Raw genomic sequence first — 12985 nt, forward strand, 5'->3', positions numbered from 1 at the left:
GAGGGCTGTGGCTGTGTTGGGAGAGGGCAGGCACCCCCACCTTGCCTGTACAGCCCTCCGTTTTAGTATTAATTAGCACCAAACCTTCTTTAGATTCATCTCTTGCCAAACAGCGTCTCACTGTCCTTGCTCGTCCCCTCTCCAAAGATTTACGTATCGGGAGCTGATGGCCCTGCAGGGCCTTCGCCCAGGCTCTGCCCTAATGGGAGAGGTTCCCCCGATGCGGAGAGTGATGGAAATTCAAAGGGGGGTTGTAACGCGTTGCTTTGAAGAGGTACGCTGGTGTGTGTTTTCTGCCGTCTGGTTTTCATCCTCAATGGCAGCAGCAGCGTTCGGATTACCCAGATGAAATAATGAAAGCTGTTTTCCTTGGATTTACTCCCAAGCATTCCAGTTGGTTTTATGGCTTCTGAAATGAAGTTTGTAGTCCTTTTTAATTGGGCCAAGTTTAACCTTATGTTCCCATTTATCTGGTTTTGCTGGTCTCCTAAAGAGCGGACCTGAGCCTGTTTGGTGGAAACCCAGCGACCTGCGGGGAGGAGCCCGCTATCAGCCTGCCGGTACGGATCGCGGGTGCGCGCAAAAACCCTCGGACAAATCCCGTTGAGTCCACACGAAGGCAGAACAGAGCCACCTCCAAACGCTGTATAAATAGCAGGGCTGAACCACAGATGCCATCCACGCCCCTTCCCATCACTTCGGATGAGTGTGCCACCACATATCCCCCACGCAAAGAAGGCCGAAGGAGATGGCCGAGACGTGGGACATGCGGCGCTCCAAAAGGTTCCCGCTCGCTCGCAGACACCAAGCAGCCCCCTTTCAGAGCTCCGAGGACCAGATTGCTTTTGGCGTGGTGCAGCGCTCCGTGCCGAACTTCCAAGCTCACCGAGCGCCGATGTTTTTCCTCGCAGCCCCTTCCCCGTGCGCAGGGTGCGGCCCCGAGAGCCGGCAGCCCCTTTTCCACGCAGCCCCTGGTGCAGAGCCGTGGGCAGTGACATTTTGCTCGCCTCCACCTCTCCCCTGCCCAGGATGCAGGTGGTGATGGAGCCCTGCTGGGAGGTGTGTGTGTGTGTCAGCTTGCCCGCGGAGGCGTCGCTGTCCCCGTGCCAGCAGGCGTGCCACCGCACCCTGCACGGGGACCCGCCGGCACCTCGGCACCGGCACGGGGAGCGAGGCACGGAGCTGGCACGGCCCTCGGCAGCTCTCCGAGGGGCTGGTGGCCGAGGGAAGCAGGCGAGGCCGCAGCGTGAGCATGCTGCAGAGCGCGTGCCTCTGGCGGAGCCTCGCCTTGGAGCTGTGCCTGGTAATTGGGAGGATTTCACATCTGGCGGAGCTGGTGCGGGCTTGCCGTGGGTTTTTAAGCTGTGTTTGTGTGTTGCTGCTTGGCAGGCTCGGACTGTAACTCTTTCAGTCTCACGAGCTGGCTTTGGGGAGCTCAGTAAGACTGCTCCAGCCCTGTTGCCTCCTTGCAGCAGCGACCTCCTGGCTGCACCCTAGCGAGAGCGTGTTTAAAGGCAGGTACACCCCGTGCTCGTGCTATGAACGGGCCCAGGAGAGGATGGGTCGGTTGTTCCCACATGAACACGAACAGCAGTGCTCTGAGGAGCTGAAAACATTGAAATACATGCTGGAGCTGCAGGTTTTCCATGTGACATTTCCATCCCTGCTGCCCCACGGTTCAGGGTGGAATTGCTGGCCTGCTGCAGCACCCGAAGCCCAGGAACCCTCCACCTCACCCCTCCTAATCCGTGATTTGCCCCTCAAGTTTTTCCTCCAGCTATGGGAGAGTACGAAACTGCTGAGCCAAGCTCGCTGTGGCTGCCCTACCTGGGTGCCTCCGTTCCGTGTGTGCTTGCTGGCGTGCAAGTTGGTGCAGCCGTGCGGGTGGAAAGCAGCCAGTGCTGGGGGGTGCAGGGGGAGGACCCCAAAGCCCTGCTGTAGAATTGCCTGGGTTAAACAATTCATGTAGGAGACATCGGTTCCTTCAGGTGGAGTTGTTTATCAGGACTTTCTTTTTTCTGGCAGGGCCAACTTTAATTTTTTTTTTTTTATTTTTTTTTTTTTATTTTTTTTTTTTAAAGGAACCGGGTAGAAGATGGATCTTCTTTATACACCTAACCATATGCAGTATATACTGTTGTATAGTTCTTTTTTGGGGTGGTTTGCTGTAAATCAAAGCTATTTCAGTGTCAATATAAGGTAAATCCTGCGCTGCAATGTCGCTGCTTCCCGAAGCAGAAGGACCTCCAGCTGCGTACCCTCGCATTACCTGCAGAAAGTGTGGCTACCAGCCTGGCTGCTTGCTGCTCTGCCAACCCACAGTGAAGTCTGATGGACTTTTTTGGTCAACTGCCTGTCTCTGCAACTGTCTCTGCTCCAGTTTTATGCGAATTATTGTTCCTAATGCTATATGAATAAGTAATGCTCTTCGCCCACAACCATAGTGCAGCAGCACATCATGGTATGTTAGCAAGACATCAGACCTCCATGACCAGGAAGAATTGGGTTCTTTCTTCTCTACCAGAGGGGAGATAAGTATTTTGAAAAATGGGATTTGAAACATATTATTCAGAATGCAAAAACTTCCATTTGTCTCCATAACCGTGTGCCTCTCGTAGGTCCCCTCCATATACAGAGGCTGTCCTCCCTTTCTGTACCGTCGGTGTCTAACGAGCTCCGTGTTTCCTTCCTCTTGCAGAAGAAAACGCAGAAATCACCCTGGATGTGTCGTTAGCGTATCGCGATAACATGTTTGATGAATGGGAAGAGATAGCACACGCAATAGAGATCAGGAAGCTGAAATGCACCTTTGGCTCTCCAAAAGTAAGGTGTTCTGATGATGCTGGGGGTGGGCTGGGGTGGGAGTCGTTCTCTTCCTTTCCTTTGTGGTGCTTTGTAGGATTGTTCAGTTGTATCTTTCAGGCTTGTCACCTTTCTCTTGGCTTAAAATCTTTGAAAACCTAATTGAAAATCTGATGAGCTCTAAATGCAGCTTGGTTCCGTTTGTGGCACAAGAGAAAGGGTGAAGCCAGGTGGTGAGGAAGAAAAGGTGGGAGGTCAAAGCACAGACCCAGGTGCAGGCAGAATTGTCCTCTAACGTTGTGGTCTGGCTGAAACTTGAAGGCTTTGGGATCTGTGTACCCAAAACCATTCCAGAGAACTTGGAGCTTCCCATCTGGTGCTTCTGTGATGGACAAAACCTTGTTCTTCAGGAGGAGCAAGGAAATAGCCCATCAGGGACACTGCAGCACTCACAGAACTGGGAGAGGTGGGGTGGGAGTTTCTTAAAATAACTTCTTAATGCCTTGACTGCAATCTGATAAGCGACAAGCACAACTAGCAATGACCCAAAACAATCAGAAACTTAAGGAAAAAGGTCCCCAACCCACTGATGAGTCTCCAGACTTGCACAGATTCTCCCCAGGCCTTCAGAGAAGGTGGGGGTGAGCAGATGGTCTCTCGGTGCCAATAATGCCCTTGGGCAAGCTGAGTGTTAGTGCCTGTGTGGCCGCCCACCACGCAGGACGTGGCTGACCACGGTCTTGGCACTTTGTGCCCTTTTGCTAGACCCTGGAGTCCGAAGGCCGTCACTACGACTGCGACTTCCTCCCCTTCATGGAGATCGGCAGCGTGGCTCACAAGTACTACCTCATCAACATCCGCCTGCCCGTCAACGAGAGGAAAGGCATCAACGTGGGCATTGGGGAGATCAAGGACATCCGCCTGGTGGTAAGTGTCTGCCTCGCTGCCCCTCCTCAGAGGGACTGCGCCCCGCGGTGCTGCCACCCGCAGCCCCTGCCTGGTTCTCCTCGATCCACAGCAGAAGTCCTGCTCTTCTTCATGGGTAGCTTCTGCCTGAAAATATTCATGGTGCCCCAACTTTCCTCCTTCACAAGGGGTCCATCCCTCTGAGGGATGGTGCAGGGACCTGTCTGCCTGTCACGGATGAGAGCGCGGGGAGATGAGGCACAGAACAGCAGGGCTCAGAGGGGACTGGCTCTCTCTCAGAGCTGGCTGTCGCCAAACAGATGCTCGAGGTGGCAGTCAGCTGTCCTTGCTCCTGCCCTCCCGTGCTGGAAAGCCTCCTCCCGCTGTCCCTTTCAGCAGCGGGCAGCCAGCAGGCTGTGGTGGCTGCAGACGGCGGTGGGAGGGCATGTGTCTGGAGAAATGCATTAATTTGGCCACTGCGTTGCCCACCAGCGGTGACTGAGCTCTATGACTATCTTGTTACTCGTCTGAGCCGTGCTGTCAGTTTTTTCCACGCTGTGTCAGAAGTGCCGCTCTCGCAGACCGCTTCCCACCTCGCGATGGACGCTGTGGGTTTTGGCATTTGTTTCCAACGGGGCTTTTGAAGCCTGCTCAGATGGCCGGGATGCCGTGTGGGCAGCTGCTCCCTTCCCTGTGGTGGTCAGACCGCGTCTTTCAAAGGGTGGTTGTGTCTGCATGTGCTCGCGTGTCAAACGCTGCGACGTGCCTGCCTCTCCTGCCACCCCTGTAAGCACAGGCGCAGAGTGATGATGTTCAAACCTGTCCAGCTGTCACGTTGCACCTCGTTCCTCCTTAGGGTATCCATCAAAACGGAGGCTTCACGAAAGTGTGGTTTGCCATGAAAACCTTCCTCACCCCCAGCATTCTGATCATCATGATCTGGTACTGGAGGAGGATCACGCTGATGACACGGGCTCCTGTCCTGCTGGAGAAGTGAGTGGGGGCGTGTGTGCCTGGGTGGGGTGACCCTGGCCGAGGTGGTGGCTGCTCCCAGGCAGGGCACGTCTTTGGGGGACAGGATTCCTCTCTTCTCCCTCTCCTGTCCACTCCCTGCACCCAGGAGCACCCAGAAACTTCAATATTGTCACCGCTTCCCCACTAACCCCCCAGAGAAGATGTTGCTTTTACCCGTGGCTGCTTGGAGGAGCTCAGTGCCAGGGGCTTTGCTGGCACGAGGTGCCACCTCCTGGCCCTGGTGACAATCTGCTGCTCCTGCCTGAACAGTGCGGGGTTTTCTTGTCACCTGCTGGGCACACCTCTGGCTGCTATGGCTCTGTGTTTTCTCCCTGCAAACTGGAAATAGATGGAGATGGTGTTTCTCCCTCTCCAGGGTGATTTTTGCTCTGGGAATTTCCATGACGTTCATTAACATCCCAGTGGAGTGGTTTTCCATTGGCTTTGACTGGACGTGGATGCTGCTTTTCGGAGACATTCGGCAAGGCATTTTCTACGCCATGCTCCTGTCGTTTTGGATCATCTTCTGCGGAGAGCACATGATGGTGGGTGTGACAGAAAGGAAGGTGGTTGCCGTGCCCCCTGCCCCTTGCAGCAATGCCTGGCAGCTCCCTTTTCCTCACTGGTTGGGATTTGGAAGCAGCGCTGTGGGGTTTCGTTCCTGGTGAGAGGACTGCTGGCTAACTCACTCTTCCTCATTTCTCCTCCTCCTGCCCACCTCCTGACCCTTCGATTAGGACCAGAACGAGCGGAACCGCCTCTCGGGGTACTGGAAGCAGGTTGGACCCATAGCTGTCGGCTCCTTCTGCCTCTTCATCTTCGACATGTGCGAGAGGTGGGTTCTGCACTGCCCTGGGGATGCACGGCAGGCCGAGGCCGGCGGCCACCTCTGAGCACGGGGCTCGAGGTGCCTTGGGGAACGAGGGCTTCGGTCCTTGGGGCTGGATTCCCTGCCTCATGAGGAAGGAAAGGGCTCCCAGTGAAGACGCTGAGGCCTTTGGGCACTTCACAGCAGCATATCTTGTCCCAGGAAGACACGTGTCCACCTCGTGTCCTCCTCGCCCACGAGGGAAAGCAGCATGGGGCTCTGCCAGCCTCTAGGCCTCCGTGACAGCTCTGTTTTTTCTCTCTTCGCAGGGGAGTGCAGCTGAAAAACCCCTTCTACAGCATCTGGACCACCGAGGTCGGCACGGAGCTGGCTGTATCCTTGACCGGGCTCTGGCAGGCCCACGTGCTCGGTGTGGGTAGAGGGGGGAGACGAGACCTTCCTCCTCCTGGCTGAGCTGTGTGGTGGGGCTCGGGCGTTGTGGGGAACCCTGGTGGTGGCTGCAAGAGGTGGTCATGGTAGGTTTGGTGCCAGGTACCTCCGGCACCGGTGCTGTGCTTGGGGACATCGAGGTCTGGGAGGCAGCAGGGGGGAGATCTAGGTCAAGGGTGCCATTGTGGCCACCCCACAGGGAGGTTATTGATGACTTTCCTGGTCATATCAGAAGTAAATCACCCTAATAATGTTTTCTGCTACTTCATGTCACTTTCCTTTAACTTGCGCTGCTCAGATGGCCTTTATTATAGTTGCAGGAATCTGCTTGTGCCTTTATTTTCTCTTCCTGTGTTTTATGGTCTTCCAAGTTTTCAGAAACATCAATGGAAAGCAGTCAAGCCTGCCGGCAATGAGCAAGGTTCGCTGTCTTCATTATGAGGTAGGCACTCCTTCTTGTACCATTTGTGTTTTCACAATGCATTTTCACCCTTAAGGACTACACTAAACCCTTCGCTGTCAATACAGGCCTGAACTGGAAAGCCTGATCCTCAGCTGCTCAAGTCCCCCAGCTGCCTTTTGTTCCTTTCAACTGCTGTTACATTTTTTCCTGTATTTGGCTCTTTGGTCCTGATACAACATTTTAATCCCTCAGGAGGGTGTGTAAGCCAGCTCTCTTTTTGCCTTTTTTTTTTTTTTTGAGTGGTTGTCATCTCCCAGTTTATCGATGTGTGTTGGGGGATAGAATAAAATTGCTGAAACTGCCCTTTAAATTACTACGGGGAGAAAGTGCTCCCTGTCCCTCAGTTTCTCCTTCTCTAATATTAACGATTGTGTTTAATGGCAAGTATTACCAAAACCACCAAGTTTTTCCATGGGACAAATTCAGATTTATGGGGTAGTCCTAACCAAATCGCAGGAGAGAAACTGTCACACAAAGGTCAAAACCCGACTTGCTCAGCTCATTTTCCCCTTTTTTAGCCTGTAATTTTGTATGTTGTTTCTGCCCTGGCTGTCTTCAGCTGCTGCAGAACATGAGGAGCTCTCTCTAGCTGCTTGAGCTGGGAGAGCCTCTTGTTTTCACGGCTGTGTAAATATTTATAAGCAGCATTGTTGTGTATAACGATGGTCACTTCTGGTTTCAACAGGCTGGTTATCACCCATCAGGGATGCACATGAAACATAGAAAATCAGACTTGAGAGAATTTGCACAAGATATTCAGCTTTTTTTTTTTTTTTTTCTTTTTTCCATCTTTCCCTTTAGCAAGAGGCACAGGATGTTAGCTTGTGTTGTAGAGCTGTTGCAGCCGTGCTGTAACTACAACCATCTGGCAAAGCACGAATCTGGCCTGGAAGAGTTAAACTAATGGTCATTTGTTGTCACTGTGGAGCCCAGTAATGACGCACACACAGACATTTCCATCAAAATTCCCCGAATGGTTTAAAAAAAAAAAAAAGAAGAAGAAGAAGAAGAAAAACAAAACCAAAACAATTTTTAAGTGAAAACTTAAAAAACTATCAAGAGCAAATACAGTACGTGGTACGATTCCCAGCCAAGAGATTTTGAGCCATAAAGTTTCTTATAATTTACATTCTTTTGTAGTGCACAAAGTAATTTTGACAAGCGTTCAGAATTGCTGCAGTTTCCTGCCAGAGGGACTCTGGAGGTGGGGATTAGCCCATACAGACCCCTGCTATCACCGTACAAGTGTCCCGTTGTCTTGCTAAAACCCGAAATCTCTCCACAGATGTTTGTTTAATGAAAGCTGTGAGCTATCAGGTAGGCTGTCCCTTGGACGAAACCTGTAGCTCAGACTGACCTGCCTCCTCTCTCACATTAACTCTTTGTAAATCAGTCACAAAGGCAGCTGTAATGGAAAGCAAGAGCTGTCCAGACATGCACACCCTGCTTGGAGCATCGGGGAGGAATGCAGACGTGTGTGGGGAACGGAGAATATTGGCTGTCATGAATGCAGCACGAAGGAGTGGGTGGAGGTTGTTTTGGTTTGGGGTTTTGTGGGTTGGACCCTTTTTTTCCTTTTCCTTTTTTTTTTTTTTTTTTATACTCGTGTCTTGTACATGCTAAAAACAAAAATGGGTTTTTGTGGATTCTGTTAACGTGACCAGTGACATTTCTCTCTAAACAGGGGCTGATTTTTAGGTTCAAGTTCCTGATGCTCATCACCCTGGCGTGCGCAGCAATGACAGTCATCTTCTTCATCGTGAGCCAGGTGAGTGTGACGAAATTCAGCTGCGTTTGAGAGCATCAGCCTTAAATTCCCCACGTGCTAGGAAGGTTGGGCTACCTGCAGCTCAGAGAGACCAGGCCTCTGTCTTACAGTTCGCTGTGATAAGTTGCTTTTTAAGAAGTTGTTTTCATGTATTTGAAACACTGAAACTTCCACAAAGGCCTTTGGCACACAGGGTCTGTGTTTTTTGAAATATCAGCCAAAACAGTTTAGTCATTTCTGAGAACTCAGCAAGAGCAAAAATGTTCTGTTCACATTAAAAGAATCTGGTGGCTTTTATACCCACAAAGAAATACCAGAATTCAGTCTGTCATGGTTTTGACTTTGCAACCCTGTTGTTTCTAGCAAGATATATACCTAGTTATTCCGAGCTGTGGTGCAGTCTCTCTGTACGCATGAGCTGATCTAGCTGTTTAAATGCACTTTGATGGTTTACTTCAAGTAACAGTCTCCTGGTAAGTGACATCTTTGAAACAGATGCTATCTTATGATTGTTCCTAAGCGTAAGCAGCTTGTAGTTTCGGGAGAACAGTTGTACAGCCTTGCAAATCCAACGTTACAGAACTGCATCTGCAGGAGCAGGGTCTCACTCACTGCATCCCTTAGGCTTTGGGGTATGTGGTGGGTCCCAGTGGAAAACACAGCAGCAGATGATTTTTGCTCGTCAAAATCTGTTCGGCTGAAGCACTGGTATGAGAAATGCCACTTGGCAATTCAATTAATCACCGAGTATTAATGACTGTAGCTGTCACTGCGTATGGGCGTAACACAAACGATCTTGTCCAGCTCCTCTTTTCAAGCTGAGCTTTTGTCTTGCCCTGAAGGCAAGGTTGTGCTGCTGTGGCTCCTCGTTGGAGCAGAACGTCCTGGTGTTTTCACGGGGAAGCTCTTCCTGTCAGGAAAAGGCATGCTGCTGCCTTGTGTCTCTCCCTTTAATGGCAAGCCAGCACTGCACTGTGAACAGTGCGTGTGTCTTCAAGTGATATTAATATTGATGATATTTTGGTAAGTCTTGACAGATCTCCATGTCTAAGGCTGATGCAGTCAGCCTGGGCCTCTCTCGTGAGGCAGAAGCAGCAAGAAGGCATTCAGCACGCTCGCTTTTCACATTATTCATGCTGCTTCCCCTTGTACAGGAGGCCTATTTATAGAAGTCTGATGTTTTCAGATGTAAGGAGTTGTCTCTGAGGTACTGCCCTTCGTGTGCCAGCCTTTGCTGAACACCCCAGCTTTGACAGCTTCTATTGCAGCCTGTGAAGGATTGTGCCACGGTTAGGAATCAAAGTTATAGGGATCCTGGTGCAACCACTCGAAGTACCATTTTTCCTGCATGCTGGGGCAGAAGAAGAGAGTGCTCCCCTGCCTGGGTGACTGACTGTTGTACACGTGTTGTCTTCATCCTTGGGGAACTGAGGCTTTTTTTGTGGGTTTGCTCCAAGCCAGAGCATCAGGGTTCACATCTGTGTGTGACTCCGGCCTTGCTGACCGTCTGCTTTCTCACGGGCAGGTGACAGAAGGCCACTGGAAGTGGGGGGACATCACGATCCAGGTGAACAGCGCCTTCTTCACCGGCATCTACGGGATGTGGAACCTCTACGTCTTCGCGCTCATGTTCCTGTACGCGCCCTCACACAAGAACTATGGGGAGGATCAGTCAAATGGTAAATGGCTCCAAATCATCTACATGGGAAGGTTACCATGAGAAGAGAGCAACAAAAAGTGGGGGGTATTTCTGTGTATCTTTCTTGCCAAAGTGCCCATGCAGCACACTGAAATGTTATGCAAACGAGGGTTTGTTCTTCAAAGCACTGCTGTTCCAGCAGACATTTTAATTATTGACTAGGCTAGACAGGTTTGAGTATTCAGGCACGGCTGTCTAAAACCTTTTAGCTCGGTTTTTGTTATTTTTTGCTATTGCCCAGTTGTGACTGCATAGCTCAAACATCGGAGTGGGAAAAGGGTTGGAACTGGGGCAAGGGGAGGATGGCAGTGCTGTTGGTTTCCTTCTGGTGGCCTCCAGTAGCACCGAAATCTTCATCTGCCAACATGCCCACATCTAAATGACCTCAATTAAAAGCGTTCGTAGAAACTGTGCATAGAACATAGTTCAGGTAGCTCCTGAGAGCCTGGGCTGAACAAAAGAGATCTTTTTGCCTTCTAATTGCACAACAGTGTATGGTGAGGGCAGCCTGACGGCATCACTGTTTCTCAGGTGACCTGGGAGTGGGCAGCGGCGAGGAGCTCCAGCTCACCACCACCATCACCCACGTGGACGGCCCCACGGAGGTTTACAAGCTGGCTCGCAAGGAGGCTCAGGAGTAAGGCCGAGATCCCGGCGGCTGAGACGCGAGACAAAGTGGAGTACACAGGACGACACAACGCCCTCCTGCAGGAGATGTGTCCGACGTAACTTGCTTTCTGAGCACCCAGCATCTAGTGTATTTTCACAGAGCAGTGAGGCCGAGCATAACATTTGTAAACTCTTTAATATGTTGTAGTTATTTCTGGGGGGAGGGATATGTATATTGTGTTACACTCGAGCACGTAAAAATCTGCTAGAAAAGCATTAATGTTGCAAAGTCACACGTTCGGGCGGTACAAGTGGCAGAGCTGGCCTTGGGCGATTTCTGCTGGGCTCTGTGTGTGTGTGCCTGCGCATGAGGATGGGGAGGACAGAGCAGAACTAAGGCTTCGTTTTGAAAACATTTAATTCACTCATCTAAAATTGTATCGAACAGTGTTTGAGGCCTTTGGTACAGCTCTGTAGCCCCACAGCAAACCTGTCACTTGAATGAAACAGAGCTGGAGAAGGGGGCAGACTGTTGGTCATAGTTAAGATGTAAAAGAAGCAGCTACCTGCTATTTCAGTAGGCTTCACAGCTGCCTGTTAAATACAGGGGAATGTCCAAACTGGATTGCAGGAGAAATGTGTGCTCCTGTCCCAGTGCCCCGAGGTACTGATCTCACAGCCAGCTCCTGCCTGTTCTCAGCCCCGTTGGCTCCCCTCGCTCTAGTCTTCCTCTGTCTCACCTTTTTGATACATCTCCTTCATTTTTCTGCTGCTTAAGTACCAGGGGCAGAAGAGCAGGGCCCCGGGGTGGACGGGAGTCGGGCCCTTTCCAGGGGAAATCCACATGGCACACACTCACGCAGACGTCTGCTCCTCAGACGTGGTCCCGCACCCCGTGCTGTGGCTGCTGGTCTGACTCAGAGCTTAAACTGGGCTGTGCTGGGGGCAAGTCACGAGGCGTGCTGGTGGCTCGGACACAGCCAGAAGGGTCGGTGCTATTCCAGACCCACCTTCTTGTAGGGCCTGGGAGAGAACTTGAGGACACGGCTGGCCTTGGTACCTGGCACTGGCACGTCTGAACCCCCCCAGTAACACGCAGCTCAACCTCCCCACCCCGCTTTTGTCCCCACAAGGTAACCTGCTGCTGCTCTCTGTTGCATTTCCCAGCGGGACCACTGCCCCAAATGCATTGCTCTGCTGCAGCCCCGGTAAGAACAGCACTCTCGAGTGGCAGTAAGATGCCCTGAATTGGAGCTACAGCTCTGAAGGAGGCTAGCACAGGTAATCTTCCATCCCCTCAGCTGCTGAGAGCCCCAGGCTGTGCACCATCAAACGGGGCTCGGCACAGCGTGCCCAGCAGACCCCATGCACAGAAGGGTTTCCCTGGCTTTATTAACTGGGGCTGTGAGGGACACTGAATGCCACACGCCAGGTGAAGTCCCTCGTGCTGCTGTGTCTGAACGTGTGGGATTGCTGTAGCACAGAAAAAGTGCTAAAAGCTCCTTAAAGAAGGAGCTTTGGATGGTTTGGGATACTTGAACTGGAACACCAACCGTTTGGGGGAAGTTTGTATTGCTGTAAAGCGGGGTGCTGGTGCCCCTGGGGGAATGGTTATAGGGAATGGTTAAAGGAAATGAAAAAGGAAGGGGGCACGCTTATTGTAGAGCACAGAGCAACTCCTGGGACCACACCTTCAGCACAGATGGCGATGTGTAACCCATTTACCTTCAGAAACAAGTGCTGGGGAGAGCAGGCACGATGCACAGCAGCAGTTCTGTTGCAGAGTGGGTTAGACGAATGCCCACAGCCCCAACTCCCTCATTGCCCTGGCTGAGCGCTCGACTTTGCAACGTTAACGTTCTTTTTACCTTGGGTTCTTACGTGATATTTATGTTGTTCCCATAGATGTGTCCATGGTTTCTTTTACAGCTTAGGGTAGCATTGCGTTTTGTAAAGGCTCTTTACAGACGGGGCATTGCAGCTTTAAAACCAAATTTTGTGTCAAACACTAACAATTTGTTTACGGGGTGTGTGTCTGTGTGAGCGTGCGCGCGTGCGTGTGTACTTTTTTTATTTCTTAATTCCTAAGCCCTACTCATCTGTCTCGGAAATAGTCCCTGGGTCTTATTAAAATATATTCTTTTTTTTTGTTTAGGTTGAGTTCACTTTTTACAGAATGCTTTTAAGCAACCTGGAAAACGTGTAGATTTGTTAATTTAAATAAAATATACCATATTGTGGATTTGTCATTGGCCTGGCTTTTCTCTCTCATCTCTCTTCGAACACTTTGTGGTGCAGAGACGCGGGGCTTTGGCACCAAGGGCTGCTTGTCCTTAAGCCCTTTGCTCCGGGACTGTTAGCAGCACCACTTCTCCCTCGTTTTGGGAGGCTCTGCTGGGGTCCTGCCGCGGAGCTGACAGCCTGGAGAGGACGTGAGGTGTTGGTTTGGCACTGCGCAGCCACTTG

The 12985-nt window shown here is 51.3% G+C and overlaps 1 protein-coding gene across 1 annotated transcript in view; it reads left to right on the top strand.

The window, feature by feature from the left end:
- WLS (Wnt ligand secretion mediator) overlaps positions 1 to 12761 on the top strand; it is a 29594-nt gene extending 16833 nt beyond the window's left edge. Inside the window, exons 3-12 of the mRNA XM_084291449.1 lie at positions 2699 to 2823; positions 3568 to 3729; positions 4565 to 4701; positions 5099 to 5267; positions 5460 to 5557; positions 5860 to 5923; positions 6279 to 6422; positions 8128 to 8211; positions 9737 to 9890; positions 10442 to 12761. Coding sequence (XP_084147575.1) covers positions 2699 to 2823; positions 3568 to 3729; positions 4565 to 4701; positions 5099 to 5267; positions 5460 to 5557; positions 5860 to 5923; positions 6279 to 6422; positions 8128 to 8211; positions 9737 to 9890; positions 10442 to 10551 — 1247 coding nt within the window. The 3' untranslated portion in view covers positions 10552 to 12761. The remainder of the gene's footprint in view (positions 1 to 2698; positions 2824 to 3567; positions 3730 to 4564; positions 4702 to 5098; positions 5268 to 5459; positions 5558 to 5859; positions 5924 to 6278; positions 6423 to 8127; positions 8212 to 9736; positions 9891 to 10441) is intronic.
- Positions 12762 to 12985: the final 224 nt, after the last annotated feature.

This window comes from Netta rufina (assembly GCF_964035555.1).
Source record: "Netta rufina genome assembly, chromosome: 8".
Classification (NCBI taxonomy): domain Eukaryota; kingdom Metazoa; phylum Chordata; class Aves; order Anseriformes; family Anatidae; genus Netta; species Netta rufina.